General features: G+C 36.2%; 4 protein-coding genes across 4 annotated transcripts; all 4 read right to left on the bottom strand.

Moving 5' to 3' along the window:
• Window positions 1–1,592: 1,592 nt before the first annotated feature.
• Window positions 1,593–2,703, bottom strand: LOC116136589 (B3 domain-containing transcription factor VRN1-like; the record flags this gene model as incomplete). Its single annotated transcript, XM_031422263.1, has 3 exons — window positions 1,593–1,913; window positions 2,004–2,546; window positions 2,638–2,703. Coding segments are annotated over 3 exons (930 nt in total), but the record flags the coding sequence as incomplete, so codon positions are not given.
• An 8,671-nt stretch (window positions 2,704–11,374) lies between these two features.
• LOC116136588 (heterodimeric geranylgeranyl pyrophosphate synthase small subunit, chloroplastic-like) lies at window positions 11,375–13,309 on the bottom strand. Its single transcript, XM_031422262.1, has 2 exons — window positions 13,292–13,309; window positions 11,375–12,187 (listed from the first exon to the last, which is right to left on the bottom strand). Exons 1-2 carry the CDS (start codon window positions 13,307–13,309, stop codon window positions 11,621–11,623), a joined length of 585 nt encoding a protein of 194 aa, XP_031278122.1. The 3' UTR covers window positions 11,375–11,620.
• Window positions 13,310–16,030: 2,721 nt separating this feature from the next.
• Window positions 16,031–20,680, bottom strand: LOC116136587. The gene is made up of 6 exons (XM_031422261.1): window positions 20,339–20,680; window positions 18,575–19,535; window positions 17,979–18,196; window positions 17,260–17,504; window positions 16,641–17,025; window positions 16,031–16,531 (listed from the first exon to the last, which is right to left on the bottom strand). The coding sequence occupies exons 1-6, from the start codon at window positions 20,678–20,680 to the stop codon at window positions 16,103–16,105; spliced, it is 2,580 nt and encodes an 859-aa protein (XP_031278121.1). The 3' UTR covers window positions 16,031–16,102.
• Window positions 20,681–23,267: 2,587 nt separating this feature from the next.
• Window positions 23,268–24,373, bottom strand: LOC116136586 (B3 domain-containing transcription factor VRN1-like). The gene is made up of 3 exons (XM_031422260.1): window positions 24,263–24,373; window positions 23,617–24,171; window positions 23,268–23,525 (listed from the first exon to the last, which is right to left on the bottom strand). The coding sequence occupies exons 1-3, from the start codon at window positions 24,371–24,373 to the stop codon at window positions 23,268–23,270; spliced, it is 924 nt and encodes a 307-aa protein (XP_031278120.1).
• Between the last annotated feature and the right edge of the window lie 224 nt (window positions 24,374–24,597).

Genomic DNA, 24,597 nt, shown 5'->3' with positions numbered 1-24,597 from the left:
AGAAATGCAGATAGAGGATTTCATCGTGCCAACCAAAAGAACTCAAAAGAAATAAATAAATAATAAAAAATAAAAAAACACACTCAAGAGCAGAAAAGGAAGATGAAAGTACCAAACGGCAGAGCTGAGCCTTGGGTGAAGACCTGAAGAATTTAGGCAACCTCTTGTGGTTCTATTGGGCGCCACTTCCTGAGAAAAAACCAAAATGAGTAGGGTGTGGACTTTATGCTGTTGTTGGGGGTGTATAGCCGTGAAGTGTATTTACTGCAGCACGAGTAGGATTTGTGAAGGTTTGTTGACTGGCGGAAATGGGGCAGTAAGAACGGGCACTGGTACGGCAAAAAACTCTTTTTATTGGCAGTAGGAATCAAGCGCTCCAAGTTTTTCTAGGGGTGGACTGGTACAATGGGATCAATCAAAGGAGAGCAATTTTTAGGTATGATGAGAGTTTTATGGTAGTAATTATGCGGGTGAACCATTATAACGATTTTTAGGGTAAACAATTATATAGTTTGAGGGGTTTTTAGTAAAGGTTTTAAAATAACCTAACCTGTACTTGGGAGTTTATTTTTTAGGGATTCTGATAGTTTGTAAAATGATAACTTTTACATGGATGTCCAAACAAAACCCTAGAACTCACTGCCGTAAATTTTGGTTTGGTGTCAAATATTGGGTTTTGCAGGTTTTAGATTGGGCGTGAGGGTTCTGGTTTTGGGGTTCCCACCTGAAGAGGTGGCTGCGTGAGAGAGATCAGAGATGGCAGCAAGAGAACTCGAACTTTTGTGATTGAGAGAAATGGCTGGGCGTCGGCGTGCAGGATGGCTGCGTGAAGGAGAAGTGGCGAAATGGGCGACTGCCGACTGGAGAGATGGCTGCAAGTCTGCGTAACAGATATCAGAGATGGCTGAAAAATTATGCGTGGGCTAGGAGCTGTAAGAAAGAGGTTATTTTGATGAAGAAAGAGAGACAAAAAGAGAGGTGGGCTGGTGAGAGGATTTTTGGGCCCTTGTTTTTCTTTCTAAGTTGTAAAGCTTATTGTTAGGCTGGACAAGGCCTGGTTTTTTATGGGCCTGGCGGTGGGTTCAGCGAAAATTGTCAACTTGGAAATTACAAACACAATGCCTTCATCAACTTGGAAATTACAAACACAAAGTCCAATTAGGCTCCGGTTTGGCTTGCTGATCCATACTCTTAAGTTTTTGAGATGTGTCCAAACGATACAGACGTTTTTGAGATGTGTCCAAACTGATACAAACGCTTTGGTTATTAAAAAAAAAAATTTGGAAATTAGTTACAATACTCGAGTTTTTTAAACCATTTACGCTGAGATTGTTTTTGGATATTGGGTTTGCTCAATTCCTCACAAATGGCATAAATTGTCAACAACAAACTTTTTTCCATATATAATAGGCAAAATCAATACAATGTTGCTATCTAATCCGTTATTTTGAAAGGTTATGAGCCTTTTTTTACCATTAACTTTAATCGGGCAATACTACACGTACAACCTAATCTCACAAATTTTCTCTCACAATCCTATAATTGGTTAGGTCGCAAATAGGTCCCGTCTGCTCGCTATAAGTCCCGCATATCTAATTACGAGTTGATTGAGCTACTATATCGGAGTTGTAAGAGAAAGTTTGTAAGATTAGGTTGTCAGTGAACCTTGCAGTTGCAGGGTATACTGAAAGTTTCAGAATGAAGTCTTTCATCTTGATCAACTCAAAGATACCGATATCTCCTTGTTTCAAATTCTCCTCTCTTGAAAATTTAATCCATCCCTGTTGTAAACGAAAGCCTCCACGAGTCGACTTCTTGATTTTAACACACAGCACTCTTCCATCAGGAACCTGTAGATTAATGGTTCTGGAATTTCTACATAAATACTTGTCCACAAATTTCACTGGCACACTCTGCAGAATCCAAAAAAGAATGGCAACTTAGAAGATATGAATGTCATCAATATGAGAAGATTCATAACCACATTTTATCTACAAACTCACCACACGGTGTTCAGTTGTGCTATGAGATCGCAAAAACACCATGAATGAAGGATTTCTTGGCTTCAACAATCTGGCGATGTGGATTGCTCTGTGTCTGTCTTTTTTTGAGACAAATCTGCATTTAATAGGAAGGTAGATTCCCATTTCTTTAAGTAAAGCTAGAAAATTACGTTTATTCTCATAATCTGATTCATTTATCTCTGCCTTTTCAACCATTTTAGACTTGTTTTCATGCTTCGATTTTGGGTTGTCCACATTGCATTGTGGCTTAGACTTCACTGCATTATATGGGTAGTGAATCTCGCAAGCAGTAGAATCAAAAATAAGAACCTGGAAAGTTGAGTTCTTCAGATATTTGAAAACCAAGAAGTATCCAACAGAGATTGAATGATACTGAACAAAGTCGTGCCAACCATCCCGAAACCAAATTTTGGTCCCATCTTTGGTCAATCCGATTAACCAAACTCGACCATTGGGAACTTCCAGTGTTGCGATATCAGAAAGTTCATTCCCAAACTTCTTCACGAACATTTGCGGAATCTCCTGCGATCATACAAAAAGGGTCAGCTGATCTATTTAATCCCTGCACAGATAGGCAAACTGATCGACATAGTCAATAATCCCTGCAGCTTACCAGCTTCTTCTCTTCCAAGGAAGAGGGAAGGATAACCTTGAAGAAATGTGACGATTTCTCCGTAAAAGAATTTGATGTAACGGGTTCGCCTTTCCTTCTAGTGCAAGCCATTGTTTAGTTGCCAGAGATGAAGCTATGGTGGTGGTTGATAATGATATATAGGTTCAGGCTTCAGAATTTATATGTGCTGCATAAACTTTGTTTTCTGGTTGATCGTTTCATATACCCTTCAGATGTTTAGAGTTCCAATGCAACTCTCATTTCCAACTTTCCAGGCACCAACTCTCACTGTGTTTAGACTTCCAATGTTTGAATCAAAGCTCATATTGATATATGGAGTAGAAATAATAAAGAGCTTTAAACGAGAATCAAATTCCCTCCACAACAAAATAAAATCTCAGGCTCATGGGTTATTTCTGTCGTTTCTCTCATGTCTGATAGATACTGATTTGATCTTTTGATTTTAAAAGCAGTGAACAATATCATCTAATAGATTAATGTTGGAGATTAAATAATCATTTGTTTGAGACAAACAATATCTGTTCACTTTAAAACAAATATTACAAAAGAAAGAGTAAACGACTTTTTCCCACCCAAGGTTAAATATTCAGTTTTTACCCAAAGCCGATTCCAACAGCGAAAACCCCTAAATCCTAAATCCTAAACCACCATTTGAACCTTCGGTCTCTTCTCTATAAAATCTCTCTCACTCCGACACCTAATTTCTTACCAATTTCCGGCCATCACAAAGCTAAGGTTTTTTGTTCTTAGTTGATTTTCGACTTATTTCGACAACGAATATTCAATCAGTTACCACCATTTGATCCACCCTACAAAAATCCTAGTAACTCGCTGAGAAAGTGAAATGTATTTTTGGGTATTAACATAATATAAACTTTAGGTGAAAAAGTGGTATTTTGAAACTTTTTGGGTAGGAAAGTATCATTAACACAAACCTTGGGCGGGAAAAAGTCGTTTACTCCAAAAGAAATTGGAAACTGGCAAGTGTTTGTGCTGGGAAAATGAGGAGAGTACGAAGACAGGTTTTTGATAATGAGAAAAGGGTCTTTCCATTTTTGACAAGCTATTGCATTATGTTCAGGACTCACATGGACATGGAAAACCAAGTATATTCTGTTTGTTTGCTAAAAACAACATTACATGAAGCTCACTCAAATGCAAGCTCTGAGAAAGGTTTAAGCTTTCTCCCTCTCTCTCAAAGTTTCTCCCATTAATCGACCAAGAAATGCAGATAGAGGATTTCATCGTGCCAACCAAAAGAACTTCAAAAAGAAATAAATAAATAATAAAAAATAAAAAAACACAGATCATAAGAGCAGAAAGGAAGATGAAAGTACCAAACCGGCAGAGCTGAGCCTTGGGGTGAAGACCCTGAAGAATTTAGGCAACCTCTTGTTGGTTCTATTGGGCGCCACTTTCTCTGAGAAAAACCAAAATGAGTAGGGTGTGGAACTTTATGCTGTTGTTGGGGGTGTATAGCCGTGAAGTGTATTTTACTGCAGCACGAGTAGGATTTTGGGAAGGTTTGTTGACTGGGCAAATGGGGCAGTAAGAACGGGCACTGGTACGGCAAAAAACTCTTTTTATTTGGCAGTAGGAATCAAGCGCTCCAAGTTTTTCTCCGGAGGGTGGACTGGTACAATGGGATCAATCAAAGGAGAGCAATTTTCTTAGGTATGATTGAGAGTTTTATGGTAGTAATTATGCGGGTGAACCATTATAACGATTTTTAGGGTAAACAATTATAATAGTTTTGAGGGGTTTTTAGTAACGGTTTTTAAAATACCTAACCTGTACTTGGGAGTTTATTTTTTAGGGATTCTGATAGTTTTTTAAAATGATAAATTTACATTTATGTCCATAAAAATACCCAAACTTCAATCAGTATTTTTTGAGTTTTGTTTTTTTCAATTACCAATACTAAGTATTAAAGTTCCTTTCAAGTTTAATTTATTTATAAGTTCTTTCATTGTATATTATTTAATTCATCACACAATCATTCAAAATCTATCATTTTAAAAGAATAAATATACTGCCACAATGTTGGACTTCGCAAATTATCAATATAACAATTAACAGCCGCAACAGCATTTCTAAAAAACAGTTTTTTGTTCTTTTCTTCAATCAGTGAAGCAAAGCCATTAAAAACAATATTTATTCAACAAATTGACAAGGATTTAATCAATCACCTAAACGCAAATAGAAAGAATCAAATAGAGAAAAAAACCACCTAATTTTGTAAAACAACTAGTAAAGAAATGCAATTAAATTGTATACAGCTTACAAAAGAGTTTACTAGATTAAAAGAACAAAAAGTTGAAGGGGAAAATGAAGAAGAAAGAAAGAAAAACCTTCATATCTCTAATGAAGGATTAGAAAGCCTAGGATAAAAGATTCTAAAGCATTGTAACAATGATCTAAAAGTTGAAGATTGAATGGGGTTTGAAGAAATTTTTAAACCAGCAAAGGGATTATTGTATATGAATAATAGTGGAAAGGAGTTTTTTGGGATAAAATTTTTAAACCAGTCAAAACACCCCGATTTGGGGTGATTTATAAACCCCTCAAAAATATACTACATTGTTTTAGGGGGTTTTTAAACTAGTCAAAACCAGTTCATAAAAAATCTGGCAAGTAATGGTTTTTAAACACCTCAAAACCAGTCTAATTAAAAACCTCTCAAAACCAATGAAAAAAAAACTCTCAAGCAGACCCTTAAGAATTATTCTTCTGATGGTTTCCAGTATAGTATGGGAGAATTTTTTTAATATGTGGACGTCTGCTGGGATGGCTGTTTGGGCTCCAATGGGTGTTGGTTAGAGGTGGCGGTGGGCTATGCCGTGCCGTGCTTTGCTAAACAATTAAAACTCAAAGCCCACGGCACGGCCCATGGCCCGGTGAGCTGTGTCATGTCGTACCTTTGTGGGTCGATCCATGTATTGTACAGGTTGTTCTTAAAAATTTAAAAATTTTTATTTTTTTAAATTCATGGGCCGTCTCTTATCAACCCACATGTCAAATCCTAAGCCTACGACACAGCCCACATGGCCCAGGGGCCAGGGCAAAAAATTTGTGGGCCGTGCCAGTGCTAGACGGTTACGGTGTTTGTGCTCGGTTTGGGTTCATGAAGGAACAATTGGGTTTTTTTTGCTGGGTGGGTTTTTTAGTTAATGGGGTTTGGGCCTGGAGTTTCTTCGTTAAGGTTTACAAGATAGTGGACTGGGTTTTTAGGAGGTGGATTGGGTTCTTTTTGGGCTGAAGGCAGGAGGCGAGCTTGTGGGCTGCTGCAAAGGAAGAGCCTGGATTAAATCTTGGGGCTTCCACATGATAAAGGGCCCGGCTGCGAGTTGGGCAGGGGGAGTTTCAGGCTGCTGCTGTCTTCGGATTTGTGTGGACTGGGCTGGTGAGAGGATTTTTGGCCCTGGTTTTTCTTTCTAAGTTGTACAGCTTATTGTTAGGCTGGACAAGGCCTGGTTTTTTATGGGCCTGATGTCGCGTCCAGCAAAAAGGGTTATCCTTTTTGGGGCCTGCTGATCTTTTTGTTTGCTGGTTTTTGTAGTTCTTGTTTATTAAGGGCTTTTCCTTTTTGAAATTTTTTGGGCTCTTTTTGTAAAGGATAGTATATCCTTTTGTTCTTCCAAGGCCTTGTTTAGGTTTCCTTGGGCTTGTCCAAGGGTGTTAGCTTGTGAGGGGATTCTCGGGCTGCATTTTTATATTATTTTCTCGGGGTTTTCCTTTAAAAAAAAAATAATAATAAATAAATAAATAAATCCTGAAGGTAAAATAATCTATGGTAGGAATGTCATGAGCTGCATTATATAACAAAGTAAATAGTTAACCATTAAGATTTGATACTTTTTATTCTTGAAACCTAAATATTTATAGGAAAATAGACAGTTGATAAGTACCAAACAATAGTTTAGCCTCCAACTTTTGTAGGTTTGGTCCGATTAGGTTCTGGTTTGGTTTCGTGAACCATACTCTAATTTTTTGAATTACGTGTAAACTGATCCGAACACTTTGATTATTAAAAAAAAAAAAAACTTGAAAATTAGTTACAATACTCGAGGTTTTTAAACCATGCACAATGAGATTGTTTTTGGTTTTTCTCTCTAAGTTGTACAGCTTATTGTTAGGCTGGACAAGGCCTGGTTTTTTATGGGCCCAGCGGTGGGTTCAGCAAAAATTGTCAACTTGTAAATTACAAACACAATGCCTTCATCAACTTGGAAATTAGTTACAATATTCCAATTTTTTAAACCATGCACACCAAGATTGTTTTTGGATATTGGGTTTGCTCATCAACAACAAACTAATTCATTATTTTGAAAGGTTATGAGCCTTTTTTAGCATTAACTTTAATCGGACAATACTACACTTATAATCCAATCGCACAAACTTGCTCTCACAATCTCACAATTGGTTAGTTCACAAATGGGTCCTGTCTGCTTGCCATAAGTCCTGCATATCTAATTACGAGTTGACCAATTATGAACTACTATGTCAGGGTTGTATGAAGAAAGTTTATAAGATTAGGTTCTCAACCAATCTTTATGGTAAAATTCCCCTCAAAGATATCGATATCACCTTGGGTTAAATTTTCAAAAGCGTCAAATTCTCCTCTTTTGAAAATTTAACCCATCCCTGTGTTAAACGAAAGCCTCGACGAGTCGACTTCTTGATTTTAACACACAACACCTTCCATCAGGAACCTGTAGATTAATTGTTCTGGAATTTCTACATAAATACTTGTCCACAAATTTCACTGGCATACTCTGCAGAAGCCGAAAAAGAATGGCAACTTAGAAGATATGAATGTCATCAATATGAGAAGATTCATAACCACATTTTATCTACAAACTCACCACACGGTGTTCAGTTGTGCTATGAGATCGCAAAAACACCATGAATGAAGGATTTCTTGGCTTCAACAATCTGGCGATGTGGATTGCTCTGTGTCTGTCTTTTTTTGAGACAAATCTGCATTTAATAGGAAGGTAGATTCCCATTTCTTTAAGTAAAGCTAGAAAATTACGTTTATTCTCATAATCTGATTCATTTATCTCTGCCTTTTCAACCATTTTAGACTTGTTTTCATGCTCGATATTGAGTTGTCCGCATTGCATTGTGGCTTAGACTTCACTGCACTATATGGGTAGTGAATCTCGCAAGATAGAATAAAAAATAAGAACCTGGAAAGTTGAGTTCTTCAAATATTTGAAAACCAAGATGTATCCAACAGAGATTGAATGATATTAAAAGTCGTGCCAACCATCCCGAAACCAAATTTTGGTCCCATTTGGTCAATCCAATTAACCTAACTCGACCTTGGAACTTCCAGGTTGCGATATCAAAATATGGAGCTGGTTAATCGATATCAGCGATTCGATTAACCAGCTCATATTCTCGTAAATCGGTGACCGAATCGGAAAATTGATTTTTTTTGATTCTTTGAACTGAAACCGCGTGAAAACTAGTTTGGTTCGGTTTTTGCTTTTTTTAAAACCCCTAATTAAAATGAGCCTTATGTATTACAGAAATTTGTAACTCAGCTTCTTGGGATTATGATTTATACTAGGTTGTATCAAGTGTATATCAACTTCTGAGAAAATGCAGAATATTACGGAAGCTTTAACAGTAAATAAGAAACCATCATCCATTCACTAAAAGGGCAAAAAATTTATTGGTCTTCTGTCTTTTGTGGCACTGATTTTTGTAGCTATATACATTAGCTGAAGGCAACAGGCTGTGCATGAGTGTCTACACTTCTTATATCAGATTACAACGCAGATAATACTGAAAGTTTCAAAAGAAACCCAAATTATACTTTGAATTCTATCAGGTTATATATGGATCCTTTGATCTGAACTTTAAGTCAAAAACCAAACCCATTTAGGTCAGAGAATAATTCAAAATTGGGAAGGGCTCAATGTTGCGTTTAATACACTCTTTTAAAAGATTATGAACATATTTGAGCTCTAAATTCCTTAAACATGGCAACAGAAACATCTCATCTTCATTTTCATATTAACTTTGCAGCTGCATGATATACTGAAAGCTTCAGAATGAAGACTTCATCTGATGAGCTCAAAGACACAGATATCTCCTTGCTTCAAGTTCTCCTCTTTTAAAACACACCATCCCTTCGTTAAAAGAAAACTTCCGCAAATCACCTGCCTGATTTGGACGTCACACATAACTCTCTCAGAAGCCTGTAGTTTAATCCATCTGACGTTTCTACTAAATCAACTTGTCCACAAATTTCATAGGCACAATTGCAGAAGCCAAAATATAACAAATGAGACATTAATTATATGTTGACGAGCAACGCTATGCGTAAACTAAGTCATATAACAGGAAAAAACAAAGTCAGAGTGGTAGTTACATAATTTTATAATTTTTGTCTGTTGTAAGACTTAACTGTAAGCAAAAATTATGAATGTGGATATGAGAAGATTAAGGCAACATTTTATCTAAAACTTACCAACGGGGTCGTTATCTTATGAGATCGCAAAATAACCATGAAAGAAGGATTTCTTGGCTCACAATCTGGCGAGGGATTGCTCTCTGTCTGTCTTCTTTAGAGAGAAAACTACATTTATAGTAATGTAGATTCCCATTTCTTCAAGTAAAGCTAAAAATTATGTTCATTCTCATAATCTGATTCATTTATTTCTGCCTTTAACCATTTTACACTGTTTTTAGGCTTCAATTTTGAGTTGGCAGCATGCATTCTGGGTTAGCTTCCATTGCATTATATGGATAGTGAATTTCGCAAGCAGTGAATCGAAAATAAGAACACTGGAGATGTGAATTCTTCACATATTTGAAAACCAAGAATATCCAACAGAGATTGAAGATATTGAATAAAGTCGTCCCAACCATCCTGAAACCAAATTTTCCTCCCATCTTTTGTCAGTTCACCAGCCAAACCGACCATTGGGAACTTCCAGCGTTGCAATATCAGCAAGTTCATTCCCAAACTTCTTACAAACATTTCTGGAATCCCTGTGATCATACAAAAGGCTCAATGACTGATGGAAATGACAAAAATCTCAGTGCAGCAAAGAATAAAAAAAGAAGTTGTGAATTACCAGCTTCTTCTCTGCCAGGGGAGAGGGAAGGATAACCTTGAAGAAATGTGGCGATTCTCCATCAAAGAATTCGATGTAACGGGTTACTTTCTTCAAGCACAAGCCATTGTTTAAGTTACCAGGATGAAGTATGGTGGTTGTTAACACATAAGTTTAGGCATGAAAAAGTTGCATATACTTCGTTTCTGGTTGATTATTATTATACCATTCAGAAGTGGACTTTTTTTGGGAGTGTTTGGATTCCAATGAGTGATAATGCAACTCTCATTTCCAACTACCCGGCACCACTCTTGCACTGTTTTTGACTTCCAATGTTTTGATCAAAGCTCATTCTGACATATGGAGTACGATAGGATTAAATCGAGTCTGAGTATTGGTAAATAGAACTAGACTCAATCACACAATACGAGTTGAGTTCGAGTTGAGCCAGAAATCAGTTCGAACTCAAACTTGGTACTTCAATGGGAAATGAGTAGCTCGAGCGGCTCAACTCGACTTTCACCCCTAAGTAGAATATACACTATGTATTATTGCCATGTTATTGGAGTAGGAGTAAATTTAAAGAAGAGTATCAAGCATGCAGCTGAATGTGCACAAGAGTACTAAATTTTTTGACTTCCAATAAACTAATATGGAAGAGACACCCACACAAGGAGTCTAGCAACTAATATCAAGCAGCAACTGAAAAATAGCATAAGGGTATTAATCATTAATATTTAAGGCATCTGGAAAAACTTTTTAAGTACTGAAGTCACAGAAACTTGCTCGGCGCTCAAATGGAGCCTTTGCCATATTAAAAAACATTCTTGGAGGAATGACCGAAACTAGTAGAATCCGCATATCATATAATATGTGATCAGAAAATATGCCTAAATGCATACTAAACTTTCTTATTAACCCAATGATTGACTAGAAAATCATCAAAATAAATAAACTGGAGCTTTCATGCAGAGGACCGATCTTCCATGCGAGTAGAACAATAGATTAATTTAATCAAGACCAGCTCGTACTGTTGTACAGTTTTTAAGGACATAAAAAGGTCTAGTTTTCTTATTTTAACCAAACATCTCAGACAGCAAGGAATAAAAGTTATGAATTACCAGTTTTGACTTCAAGGGAGGAGGGTAAGATAACCTTGAAGAAATGAACAGGCAATGAAATTGGCACTAACAGATGACTGCCATTACAGCTTTAGACTTTCTGCTTCTCAAACTCTGTTTTGATGCAGTGATGCACTTTATTATACGATAATCAAGAAAAGATATGACTGTTATACTTTAAATGCTATCAGCTGGACTTTAATGCCATTCTGGAAGTTGAAAAGTTTAACATTACGATAATCCATAATGCTACCGACATCGAGATTCCGTTCCTAATCGACGTCGTCCATACTTTAAAAAAAAAAAATCAAAACATTCTAAAACACCTTGCTCGTTAAATCTTTTCTTCGTCTTCATTCCCCATCTCCTCTCTTTTTCTTCGTCTTCATTCCCCCAGCCTCACCTTCCTGAACATTAGTACCTCGGATACAATCCAGCAGCTTTGTTTTACCAGTATCAACATGGCCCATAATGTATTCTCAGGCATTCCACTTGGGTGGACAAGGGCTCTTCCTCTAACTTTAAGCAACATACTTACAATGTTGAAGAACAGCTACAAACATTCAACTAAATACAATTACAAAGCTTGACATCTCCATTTTCAATGGAAAAACATTCTATATGAGCCGGCTTTAATGATTCAAACGTGTACTATGTATCAAACTCTGAGAGTATTCACTGCAATCAACACTGCGAAAAATCCTTAATAAACTTAAAACAATAATATTCAGCCCCTTCTCAGCAGTGTGATGCACAAAGAAAACTGTATCAACTTGAATCACCAACAGAAAATCCTCTGTCGGCAGCATAATCCACAAAGCTATAAAGTGGCACCATTTTCTCACCGTACTTCTCGAACCCATCCAATTCTTTCTTAGATTTGGTTCTGAGTTCCTCAGCCACCTCCATAGCCTTGTCAGCGCCATAGACAGGAACATAACTCTTCCCCTTCTTTTTTGTTTTCTCTTCATCTTCCTCACTCTGTGTTTTCGCATCCAACAAATCATCAACCACTTGATACAATAGCCCAACAACTCTTCCATACCTCCTCAATTTCTGCACTTCATCATCTTCTGCACCAGCCAACAATCCTCCACACACTGCAGAGCACTCACCCATTTCACCGAATTTTTTCTCTTGCACAAATTCAACAGAATTAGGCCCACCTTCAATATCAAGGAACTGCCCGGCAGCCATGCCAGTTGATCCCACAGCACGGGCGATCTCAGCAATCACACGAAGGATGCAGGTTTCAGGTACAAGGTCAGAGGGTGTGTGGGATACAATGTGTTCATATCCAAGAGGGAAGAGTGCATCCCAGCAAGGAAGATGAGGCTGGGGGAATGAAGACGAAGAAAAAGAGAGGAGATGGGAAACGAAGACGAAGAAGAAGATTGAAGAAGAAAGGTGTTTAGAATGTTTTGATTTTTTTTTTTTAAAGTATGGACGGGCGTCCATTCTCCGTCCAAACTTAAGGGACCGCCGTCCAAAATGTATGGACGGTCGTCCATTCCTAATGGACGCTCGTCCAAACTTAAGGGATAGCCGTCTAAAATGTATGGACGGTCGTCCCCAATTTTTTTTCTTTTTTTACTTTCATATTTTGAATAAGGGCGGCCGTCCAAAATGAAGGGACGGTCGTCCCTAATTTTTATAAAAAAAAAATTATTCTATTTTACTTATGGACGGGTGTCCTTTAATTGGGGACGGCCGTCTTTGGTATATGGACCCCCGTCCATATAATATGGACGGGCGTCCATGTGAGTGAACGGCCGTCCAAATTTGATGGACGGTCGTTCACTAGAAAAAAATTGTTAAAAAAATCAGAGACGTGTTACACGTAGATCGATACAATATTTCGGTGTAAAAATCCTGGTGTCCATAGTATTATTGTTACTATATTGAAGACAGTATTAAAGCTAACATTAAGACAGCAAATATCCACAAATCCAAATGATATTTCGAGTTAATAATGTGGTTGTATAAAACTGCAATTTAATTCCAAACCAAACTTATTTGTAGAGTTATACAATATATCTGAAATGGGAAGGCTCAGTTCTAGTTCCAAGTTCGAACACCGTCCATTTAATGCCTAGTTTTTTCTAGAGTAAACTCACTTTTTCACGCCCAAGGTTTGCCTTAATGATGCTTTCCACCCTAAAAGTTTCAAAATACCACTTTCTTATCAAAAATTTATATTTCGTTAATACTCAAAGCTAATTCCGATGGCAAAAATTCTCTCCGTCACCATCATTTAAAACTCTGATCTCTTCTCTGTAAAACTCTCTCATTCTGACACTTGATTTCTTATCGATTGCAGGCTATCACGAATCTAAGGTTTTTTGTTCTTAGGTGATTTCTAGCTGATTCTGACAGTAAATATTCAATAGGACAGCACTGTTCGATCCACCAGCCTCTATTTTAGAAAAATTTTCTTACCTTGGCTCTTGGCAACATGTCTAATATCGACTGAGTAAGTAAAGTATATTTTAAAAATCAACGGAATATAAAAATTGGATGAAAAAGTGATATTTTAAAACTTTTTAGATGAGAATGTTATTAAAGAAACCTAGGGTAGGAAAAAATCAATTTGAAATGGGAAGACTCAGTACTAGTTCCAAGTTCCAACACCCCTCATTTAATGCCTAGTTTCTAGAAACCACGCATGCCTGTTTGTTTTTGGTCATTGGGTTCACCTAGCTTTTCACCATAAATCAACAAACTTATCAATGCTGTTATTTAATAAGCCTTAGTCAAAGAGGAGAAGCTATATATATTATATATATATATATATATATATATATAGAGAGAGAGAGAGAGAGAGAGAGAGATTTTTGAAGCTTTATGGTTGTTCTATTTTGATACATTGGATTGACGAATGAATTAAATTGTTTTATCTTGACACGTTGGATTAGTATTTATTACTTCATCTATAATTATTAACTAATTTAAAAAATAAAATATGTATTAATAATTAATAATAATAATAATACATGTGCACTGTATTAGCATTCTAAAGGTTTAACCATAATGACACTTTGGATTTGTGATTGTCATTTAGTTGAATTTTATTGGTAATGATGTAAACAATATTAATTACTGCATTGGTGTTCCAAAGTCTAAATAATTAAACATAAAGATTGGATTACATAGGTGCATTGAATTGATTGTATTAATAATTAATAATAATACTGATTATAGGTGTACTACTTTGACATTCTAAAGGTCTAATCATAATAACACATTGGATTTGTGATTGCCATATGATTGAATTTTATTGGTGATGATGTAGACAATGTTAATTGCTATATTGGTATTCCAAAGTCTAAATAAATAGACAAAAAGTTTGGATTAGATAGGTACATTGTATTAATAGTAAAAACATACATGTTTATTAATAATTATATATGTGCATCGTATTGATATTGTAAACATTTCTTCGTATTCAATTCATATTTAATTGTGTTGGTGAATAAAGATCTAAATAGAGGGTTATAAAAGGGGCGTATGTTTAATTATGTATTATCACAATATATATTAGTTGGTGTCAACAATACGTCTGGTCTTTTGTTAATTGTTTATAGGTCATATTAGTTTGTGTCAATAATACATATGTTCTTCATGATTTTGTTAATTGATGATTTTTTATTTGTTTTTGTTTTTATTGTTGTTTACAGGTCAAAAATTCATGAATTGACATGGAATAAAGGAAGGATGTCCGATTGACATTGACAAATGAGTTGTTATTTTGATTCGTTCTTCTGAACTGTAAGTATATCTTCTAACTATTTTACTACGAAATTGTAAGCAGAATTTGATTAGCTATCAATGAAATGAGGTTATCAGTTTGATTATTTGATGTATTTTCTTATCAATAATGCTACAAACACCGACGCTTTGTATCGAAATGTTAAACCGAACGACGTGTCACCTAAGTCAGACGAACCACATAGCACGTTAAGAAATATTTCGCAAATGAAAGGCCGTCCATCAAATATGGACGGCCGTCCATTTTTATTGGATGATCATTCATTTGAAATGGACGGGCGTCCTTACTTATTGGATGAGAGTCCACCTATAAGGACACCCGTTCATAGTTTAAATTAAAAAAATTTGATAACAAAGGGGGTTGATTAAAACAGGTTTGCACTTGATCTCCTTTATGTTCTTTTTTCATAAGTTTGACAAAGGGGGAGAATGTGAAATATTTATATTTGTCAAACTTATGAGTTATGTGTGCATAACGATTATGTGTGCACACTGGTTGTCAATCTTATGATTTGGCTAGTTTCCTTTGTTGTGTGTGTGCACATCTTTCTGCGTGCACACTGGTTGCCAGACTTGCATCTTGGCTTGTTTCGTTTCGAGTGTGTGTGCACAATAGTTTGTGCTTACACTCTCGCTTTAGATATTTGCAACCCAGCATGAGTTGCATGTCTGATAAAATGAAAAAAATATTTTTCATCTTTGACTCTTACTTTTTATGACCTTTCTACACATGTCATAGTACCCTTAAGTGGTCCTAGGGAATAAAGTTTCTTTTCCCGATTTGCTTTGTGGTCCAAACCGAAAGAAGGAGTACTTTCCTTATTTGGACAAACATGGGTCAACTCCTTGTTGGCTTATGTGACACTAATGTGTTGAGCAAGAAACCGTACACTGTATATCATCTCATCTTGCGTCTTTAAATCTAACCTTTTTATTTTCATTATACTCTGGATTTTCTTAGAGTATACTTTCTCTTAAGGTTCATAGGTTCATTTCCATTTTGTGCCAAAACCTCACCACATCAAACATAGACTTGAGGCTCTTCGAACATGGTTCTTTTGCTGATGCTGGTGCGTGGCGTCGGTGTTTGAAGCTTGGTGGTTCACAAGTTGTTCAGGGTGTGTTAAAGATGATCTAAGGAGTTACTACACGTTAAGGATTCAGAGTGTGGTGCTAAGTGTAAAGTTGAATAGCGAGTTCTTTTTGCTGTATCTTTGATCAACTTTGAACTATATCTTGTAATGTGTTTTTTATTTAGTGGATTGCCTGAATCTGAACAAGGTCCCATGGATGTAGGCTAAAAATGGATTTAGCCGAACCATGTATATGTCTGTATCATTTATTTTCTGCACTTGTGTTTGATGTGGTTAAATTAGAAATGTCTTAAACAACTTAGTAATATTTCCACTATACTTAAAATGGGTAACCATACACTGAAGTGAGTTAACCAACAACTCTCTCCCCAACAGACTATATATAATACTAAATCTTGCGTAAGATCATGTGAGCACCATGTTGTGGTTGTATAGCTACACCACGAGCTGGGGCATGAACATATGTTGGAGAAAGTTGAAAAGAGAAATTCTGCACAATCATTGTTAAAGCTAGTTTTGCTTCTAGTAATGCAAAGTTTTGTCCAATGCATATTCTAGGACCCCAACCAAATGGGAAGAATGAGACTTGATCATTCTTTGATGCCTTTGAAACACCCTGGGAAAATCTATCAGGATTGAAGTCCTTTGCATCCGCTCCCCAATATTGTTCATCCTGATGAACTAGAATCATTGGTAATGCAATTAAAACTCCAGGTGGTATTTTCATTTCCCCCAATTTGAACTCCTTCATAGTTGCTCGGATAAACAAAGCTACTGGTGGATATAACCTCAGTGCCTCGTGGAGAATTTTGTTTACCTGAAACACATATGTTCCAGGGAATTAATTAACTAATGTGAAGGAGGAGTCTTAAAACATTAAATTCTCTCAAGTAAAATATAACTTTATAAGGGATATGTTTACTTACTTCTTTCAAGCGGTTTAACTCATCAAATTGCGGTTCTTTGCTCCCGAAAACTTGGAAAACTTCTTCTCTTGCTCGTTCTTGCCAAGTTTGATGCATACACAACAAAATCATCGTCCATACAATCAAACTTGCAGTAGTCTCTTGTCCAGCAAGATAAAAAAGTTTACATTCCTCAATCACCTCTTCAATACTCATTCCAGTCTCTTTATTCCCATGCTCTTGAATTTCTCTATGATTTGATTCTACCAACAAACCCAACAAATCATCGCTACCTGCTTCGCCAACTTTCAGTGCTTCTTCTCTTTTATTTATGATGCCTTTTATCAATTCTATAATTTCTATGTTATTACTTTTCAATTTTCTATTGGCTTGAGTGGGCAAAAACCTGAGAAGAGACAAATTAATCTCATAAGTGCAAGCATGAAATGTACTGACTAACATTTATTAGAAAATAGATTTAAAACCTTACAATAAAAATATTATTGAGTTGTTTGATATTTTATCAATTTTATGTAATAATACTTTCTAATTGTATTGAGCGTTGTTTTCATTTCTGAATTTATTTATCATAAACTTCAACAAAATAAATATAAAACGACCCCAAGTTAGTTTAAATTACCTCCATCCAGGGATGTGGAAGAAGTAGAAAACTGGATTCAAAAGGCTAATTTGTTCCGTTATGAGTTCGAATATTTTTCTTCCGTCTTCAAAACTACTACCAAATGCTGTTTGAGAAATCACATCTGCTGTTAAAGTCTTAATGTCAGGCCATACGTCTAATTCACAAGATTCTTCATTTGCGATTGAGCTCTTCCATTGCCTTATCATCTCATTGCAACTCAAATATATTTTAGGTAACATATTCTACAAAGAAAAAGAAACAGAAAGACCATGTGAGGTTATCTCAATATAAGAGTGCATGAATTTTAGATTCAGTACACTACTAAAGAGAAATTCTTAATATTTACAGTCCTATTTCAAATTTTGTACTAAATAATATGTTTAATAATGTAAGAACAATACATTATATAATAAATCATATCGACTGACATATCACAAGCTTAAAGCAAGAAAGCAACGACACAACTTACAATCTTAAAATATAATTAAATCAGTCTTAATACATCAGATTTCATACAAAGAGTATTGTCATATTATCAGGATACGGTCCAATCAATCTTTAAATCATGACTCAAGATGTAGGTAAAATGAAATAATAAAAGCATGACTTTCATTAGAAATCAAAGATTGTATATCTTCGAATGGGCACCGCATAATTATATTATTATGTTTGGTAAGATAATTTCAAGAGTATTGGAGGATAGAAAGAAGAAAAACCTTCAACTTTTCTAGATGGAAAGCTGGGTTGGCTGTCTTTCTGACTCTGAACCATTGTTCATCCTCATACATCACCATCCCGTTGAATACCAACTTGCCAAGTGGGCTCATCTTGGGTTTTTGAAATATTTCATACCTTGACATTATTTCTCTTATCAATTTGGGGTCCGTGATGTTTATGCTTGGTGTTGGACCTAACCATATGAACGAATTCTTTCCTGCATTTTATATTTTTTTAGTAGCCCATAACAACGGAAAACACTGATTTAATTACTATTAAAATATAATAATAATAATAAATTTTTATTGATATAATTTCAAATTTTTATTATAATTTTCGAAACCTTGGTCAAATAAAGATGTTTTAAGATAGCGGTGCATTTGCTCCGTTTTGATTCCACCAATGCAAAGTTTTGTCCGACGCATATTCTAGGACCCCAGGCGGAGAATGAGACTTGATCATTCTTTGAGGCCTTCGAAACTCCTTAGGAAAATCTCTCCGGATTGAACTCCATTGCATTTCCCCAATATTCTTCATCCTGATGAACTAGAATTTCATTGAATGAGGTTGGGTCCCAAGTAAATAAAATAGCCACTTGTAGACCTCCTATCATTAAGATTACCACCCCAATCTGCATTGGTATAACATTCAACATAGAAGGTAGCTGTTGGTTTGAATTGTAACTCATGGAATTGAGTTCCTTTAATATATAGTAATACCCTTTTGCAAGCCTGCCATTGAAGCTTAGTTGGAGCTTGAAGAAATTGACTAGGCTTATTCATTGTGAAGCTTATATCTGGTCTTATCAAAGTCAAGTATTGTAGAGCCTCGATGATACTCCTATACAGACTAGGGTCTTTAAACAACTCACTATAAGAGGAGAAAAGTTCAGTGCCAGTAGCCTTGAGATTTGGACAAACATGAGTATCTTGCATCTTTGTTTTAGATAGCAAATCGCCAATATACTTAGTCTGCTTCAAGTGAATACCTTCTGCATTTCTAGTGGCTTCCAAACCAAGAAAGTTATTAATAGATCCAAGTGTTTTTAATGAAAATTCATTGTTTAGATTTACTACAAGTTGTAAAATAGAGGCATTGTCTGATCTAGTAATGAGGATATCATCTGCATAGATGAGAATATAGAGAACTTGAGTTGTATCCTTAAGAATAAAGAGGTTGGAATCTGAAACTAAATTTTGGAATTCTCTATTCAACAAGGCTTGCTTGAGTTTGTCAAACCAAGCTCTTGATGCATGTTTGAGACCATACAAGGCCTTATCAAGTTTACACACATGAGAAGAAAGTTGAGGATGCTCAAACCCAATAGGTTGGCTCATGTAAACTATTTCACTCAAGATGCCATTGAGGAAGACATTGTTCACATCAACTTGTTGGATATCCCAACCTTTGGAAACAGTAAGAGTAAAGATGATTCTAATGGTGGAAGGTTTGACAACTTGGCTGAAGGTCTCAAAATAGTCTAAACCAAGGGTTTGCTGAAACCCTTTTGCTACTAACCTAGCCTTATACTTGTGTAATGAACCATCAACATGATACTTGGTTCAGAAAACCCATTTATTACCAACAATATTTATGTTAGAGATCTTGAGAACAAGGGTCCATGTTTCATTTTTCATGAGGGCAGTGAATTCATCATGCATAGCCTTTCTCCACTCATTACAAGCAAGAGCTTCATTTACTGAGGTAGGTTCGGGTTGGACACAAGGAGGTGTCGAGGCTACAAGAAAAATTCTATTTTGGTTACCAAACCTGGCTCTGGTTATCATATGATGGACATTAGCAGGTGAAGGAGAGGTAGCTGGAGTGACTGATGTGCTAGAGGGTAGGTTATGAGTTGTTGGGAAGGATGGTAATTGGGTTGAAACAAGAGAATGGGAAGCAGAGAATTGAGATAAGGACAAATCAACTACATGACTACAGTCAATGTTCTGTCGAGACAGAGGAGCTTGTGTGTGGGTTGAAATGATTGAGGGCTTGGGTTTGTAAGGTATAGGTGGAAAACAAGTGAGGTCCACGATAAGTGGACTAGCAAGATATTGTCAGACAAACTTAGAAGATTGTGTTTGAGAGGTAGTTAACAAGGGTGAGTTAGAGGAAGAAGTGAGTGACTTAGAAGATGAACAAGACTAAGTATTAAAGTTAGAATCAGAGGTTTGTAACACAACAAGAGATTGACTAGAAATAGGAGTAATGGAGTGTGGAACTTGCTTACTAACTGCTATAGAAGAACAAGGTGAAGAGCAGGGCACTGTTGAAGGAACTTTCCTGCTTGGATCAATTGCACAATTTATAAACAAAAGGAAAACTAGATAATGATGTAGGATAATGATGTAGTAACATCATTAGAGCTTAGTGATCCCCTTAGACCAGTAGAAGGCAATGGTGTAACATAAGGATTGTTGAGAGAAACCATATGCACTGAGCTATTTGCAAAATCAATACTATTGAATTTCTCAAGTCGCATCTCATATTTTTGAAGCAAAAATTGAGCTTCTTGTGGAGAAACTGAGTCAAATTTAGACTCAATTCTTGATGTTAGGTTGACTACGACAACATCAAATTTTGGACCTAGGTCATCTAGCTCATATTGAAGTAGATCTTCATCACTTATGACTTGACCACTACCCGACAGAATCTCAGCAATACCTTTCAGTTTCTTGAAAAATTCACTAACACTCATACTTCCTTTTTGAGTGGTATGAAGTAGATTCTTTAGGTGAAGAGCTCTTACTTTAGAGTCAATAATGAACTCATTCTCAAGATTGTACCAAATTTAAGTGGCAAATTGACATTTAAAAACGTGACTAAACATGACTCGGAGATAGAGGCTAAAAGCCAAGTAACAAGGAATTTATTAGTCTTCTTCCATGCTATATAAGCTGGATTGATTTTTTCCTTAGTTAGGTTTTCACTCGACTGAGTTGAACTATCACTATCAGAGACAATTAAAGGTTTTAGACATGAAATTGAACCTGTTAGGTGTTCTTCCACTTCATAAGCTCCAACAGCCGAGAGTACTTGAGACCACCAGAACCCATAATTATCCTTGTAATTGTCTCTAGTAAGCTTTGGAGTAATTACTTGCAGACTTAACGAAAAAATTGAAGATTGAGTTGAGCTGAGATCCATGATGCTTCAATTGAACGAAGAACCAGGAATCTTAGCTGTAGATGTTTGTCTTTAGCTCTGATACCATGTGAGATTTGAGAGAAAACGAAAAATGAAGACAAGCTAATTGAGTAGAAAAATTCAGTGTATTGATTAACTGATATTACAAGAAGTCAACTCTCCTTTATATGAAATGGGAGAGACAAAAGCACACTGTTACAAGAGACAGGTAAAGTTACAGTTTTGACCTTTTCAACTTTCGTCAACAATGGACCACTCACATCTAATAAAGAATATCCTAACATCTAATGAAGACACGACATGTGTAATGGAATTAGACTGGACTACTATCTCGACACTAACACTGAGTGTCATGACAACATAAGCTACAAAAATGATTGTGCATAAACACTATGATGTCCCGACATCAGAACTTAATGTATCTATACAAAATTCATAAGTTGATAAAAATACTTACAATATTTATCAGGATAGTCAATTATTGTAGGGAAAATGGAAAACTAGTTAAATTGTGGAGCCAATTATTAATGGTCAAGTCATCCTGGTGGAAAAGTTTCAAGTGAGATTTGTTAGTAGGGATGTTGATGGGTCGGCTATCGTATGGGTAAAAATAGATCGGACCCGAATCCATTGAAATAGAAAATCACAAACCACGGGTTCGTTTGTTTTGTTATTTTGGATAGGGTTTTAGGAATAATATAGGATAGTTGAATAGGGGAGTATTACGAGGTAAAATTTAAAAATCAACAAAAAAACCCCTAGGTTTGCTAATTTAACTAAACACCCCAATATATAAAATTTTTGTAAAATGACAAAAACACCCCCACCCACCCACAGTGTCAAATTCTGGCCACCACCACCAAAATCTGGTAAAAAAATGGAGTTATCACGTAGACCAATCAGCTCTGGTGGGTAGGGCATCGATATGGCCTTTTGCGGCTATATTCATCACAGATTTGGCAAGAAAAGGCTAGATCTACGATCAGATCTGGCCGTCGACGACCACAAAAGTCTAGATTTGGCCATCGCTAACGGCCAGTTCTAGTCGTTTGTAGACTGTTGTGACAGATTTCAGCTACCACCGATGGTGGTTTCCGGAATCTGACAAGTATGGGTGGGTGGGGGTGTTTTTGTTAATTTTTAAATTTTTTTTCTTGAGGTATTTAATGAAATTAATAAACTTAAGGAGTCTAAAAATAATTAAAGAATATACTAATATTTCTCAAATAATAAAATAAATAAGTATTTTGAGAATAGAATTGAGAATATTGATAGAAATAATAAGTCAAACGGAGCATATGGTGTTTGTGCTTGGTTTGGGTTCAAGAAGGAACAGTTGGGTTTTTTTTTCTAGGTGGGCTTTTTAGTTAATGGGGTTTGGGCCTGGAGTTTATAAGGGGGTGGATTGGGTTCTGTTTGGGCAGAAGGCAGGAGGCGAGTTTGTGGGCTGCTGCAGAGGAAGAGATTGGATTAAATCTTTGGGCTTCCACATGATAAAGGGCCCGGCTGCGAGTTGGGCAGGGAGAATTTCGGGCTGCTGCTGTCTTCGGATTTCTGTGGACTGGGCTGGTGAGAGTTGGCCCTGGTTTTTCTTTCTAAGTTGTACAGCTTATTGTTACGCTGGACTAGGCCTTGTTTTTTATGGGCCTGGTGATGGGTTCTGCAAAAATTGTCAACTTGGAAATTACAAACCCAATGCCTTCGTCAACTTGGAAATTAGTTACAGTACTCCAAATTTTTTGAACCATGCACACCAAGATTGTTTTTGGATATTGGGGTTGCTCAATTTTTTACAAATGACATAAATTGTTAACAACAAACTTTTTTCCATAAATAATCAATACAATGTTGCTATCTAATGCATTATTTTGAAAGGTTACGAGCATTTTTTAGCATTAATCTTAACTGGGTAATACTGCATTTACAATCCATTTTCACACTCACAATTCTGTAATTGGTTAGCTAGTAAATGAGTCTTGTCTGCTCGCTATAAGTCCCGCACGTTTAATTATGAGTTGACCAATTATAAACTATCATGTCGAATTGTGAGAGAAAGTTTATAAAAGTTTGTAAGATTAGGTTGTCACTCAATATTTATAGTAACCTTAAATATTGGCTCACAAAAACATTTTTCATTTTCATGCTAACTTTGCAGCTGCATGATATACTGAAAGTTTCAGAATAGAGTCTTTCATCTTGATCAACTCAAAGATACCGATATCTCCTTGCTTCAAATTCTCCTCTATTGAAAATTTAACCCATCCCTCTGTTAAACAAAAGCCTCCACGAGTCGGCTTATGAATTTTAACACACAACACTCTTCCATCAGGAACCTGTAGATTAATAGTTCTGGAATTTCTACATAAATACTTGTTCGCAAATTTCACTGGCACACCCTGCAGATGCCAAAAAAGAATGGCTAACTTAGAAGATATGAATGTCATCAATATGAGAAGATTCATAACCACATTTTATCTACAAACTCACCACACGGCGTTCAGTTGTGCTATGAGATCGCAAAAACACCATGAATGAAGGATTTCTTGGCTTCAACAATCTGACGATGTGGATTGCTCTCAATCTATCTTTTTTTGAGACAAATCTGCATTTAATAGGAAAGTAGATTCCCATTTCTTCAAGAAAAGCTAAAAAATTATATTTATTCTCATAATCTGATTCATTTATCTCTGCCTTTTCAACCGTTTTAGACCTGCTTTCAGGCTTCGATTTTGAGTTGTCCGCATTGCATCGTGGCTTAGACTTCACTGCACTATATGGGTAGTGAATCTCGCAAGCAGTAGAATCAAAAATAAGAACCTGGAAAGTTGAGTTCTTCAGATATTTGAAAACCAAGAAGTATCCAACAGAGATTGAATGATATTGAACAAAGTCGTGCCAACCATCCCGAAACCAAATTTTGGTCCCATCTTTGGTCCCATCTTTGGTCAATCCGATTAACCAAACTCGACCATTGGGAACTTCGAGCGTTGCGATATCAGAAAGTTCATTCCCAAACTTCTTCACGAACATTTGCGGAATCCCCTGTGATCATACAAAAAGGGTCAGCTGATCTATTTAATCCCTGCACAGATAGGCAAACTGATCGACATAGTCAATAATCCCAGCAGCTTACCAGCTTCTTCTCTTCCAAGGAAGAGGGAAGGATAACCTTGAAGAAATGTGACGATTTCTCCATAAAAGAATTTGATGTAACGGGTTCGCCTTTCCTTCTAGTGCAAGCCATTGTTTAGTTGCCAGAGATGAAGCTATGGTGGTGGTTGATAATGATACATAGGTTAAAGGCTTAAGAATTTATATGTGCTGCATAAACTTTTGTTTCTGGCTGATCGTTTCATATACCCTTCAGAAGTTGCACTATTTTTGAGAGATGTTTAGAGTTCCAATAAGTGATAATGCAATTCTCATTTCCAACTTTCCAGGCACCAACTCTCACTGTGTTTAGACTTC

This window comes from Pistacia vera, unplaced genomic scaffold (assembly GCF_008641045.1).
Source record: "Pistacia vera cultivar Batoury unplaced genomic scaffold, PisVer_v2 Contig317, whole genome shotgun sequence".
In the NCBI taxonomy this organism is placed as follows: Eukaryota; Viridiplantae; Streptophyta; class Magnoliopsida; order Sapindales; family Anacardiaceae; genus Pistacia; species Pistacia vera.
This window is presented reverse-complemented; position numbering and strand designations above follow the sequence as displayed.

Coding starts and splice junctions, on each gene's coding strand:
- LOC116136587 (XM_031422261.1), bottom strand. CDS start 20,680: ATGAGTGTTAGTGAATTTTTCAAGAAACTGAAAGGTATTGCTGAGATT. Junction 17,026..17,259: donor TTCCACATCCCTGGATGGAG/GTAATTTAAACT, acceptor GTCTCTTCTCAG/GTTTTTGCCCACTCAAGCCA. Junction 16,532..16,640: donor AGTTAAACCGCTTGAAAGAA/GTAAGTAAACAT, acceptor TATGTGTTTCAG/GTAAACAAAATTCTCCACGA.
- LOC116136586 (XM_031422260.1), bottom strand. CDS start 24,373: ATGGCTTGCACTAGAAGGAAAGGCGAACCCGTTACATCAAATTCTTTT. Junction 24,172..24,262: donor CCTTGGAAGAGAAGAAGCTG/GTAAGCTGCTGG, acceptor GTATGATCACAG/GGGATTCCGCAAATGTTCGT. Junction 23,526..23,616: donor GCACAACTGAACGCCGTGTG/GTGAGTTTGTAG, acceptor TGGCATCTGCAG/GGTGTGCCAGTGAAATTTGC.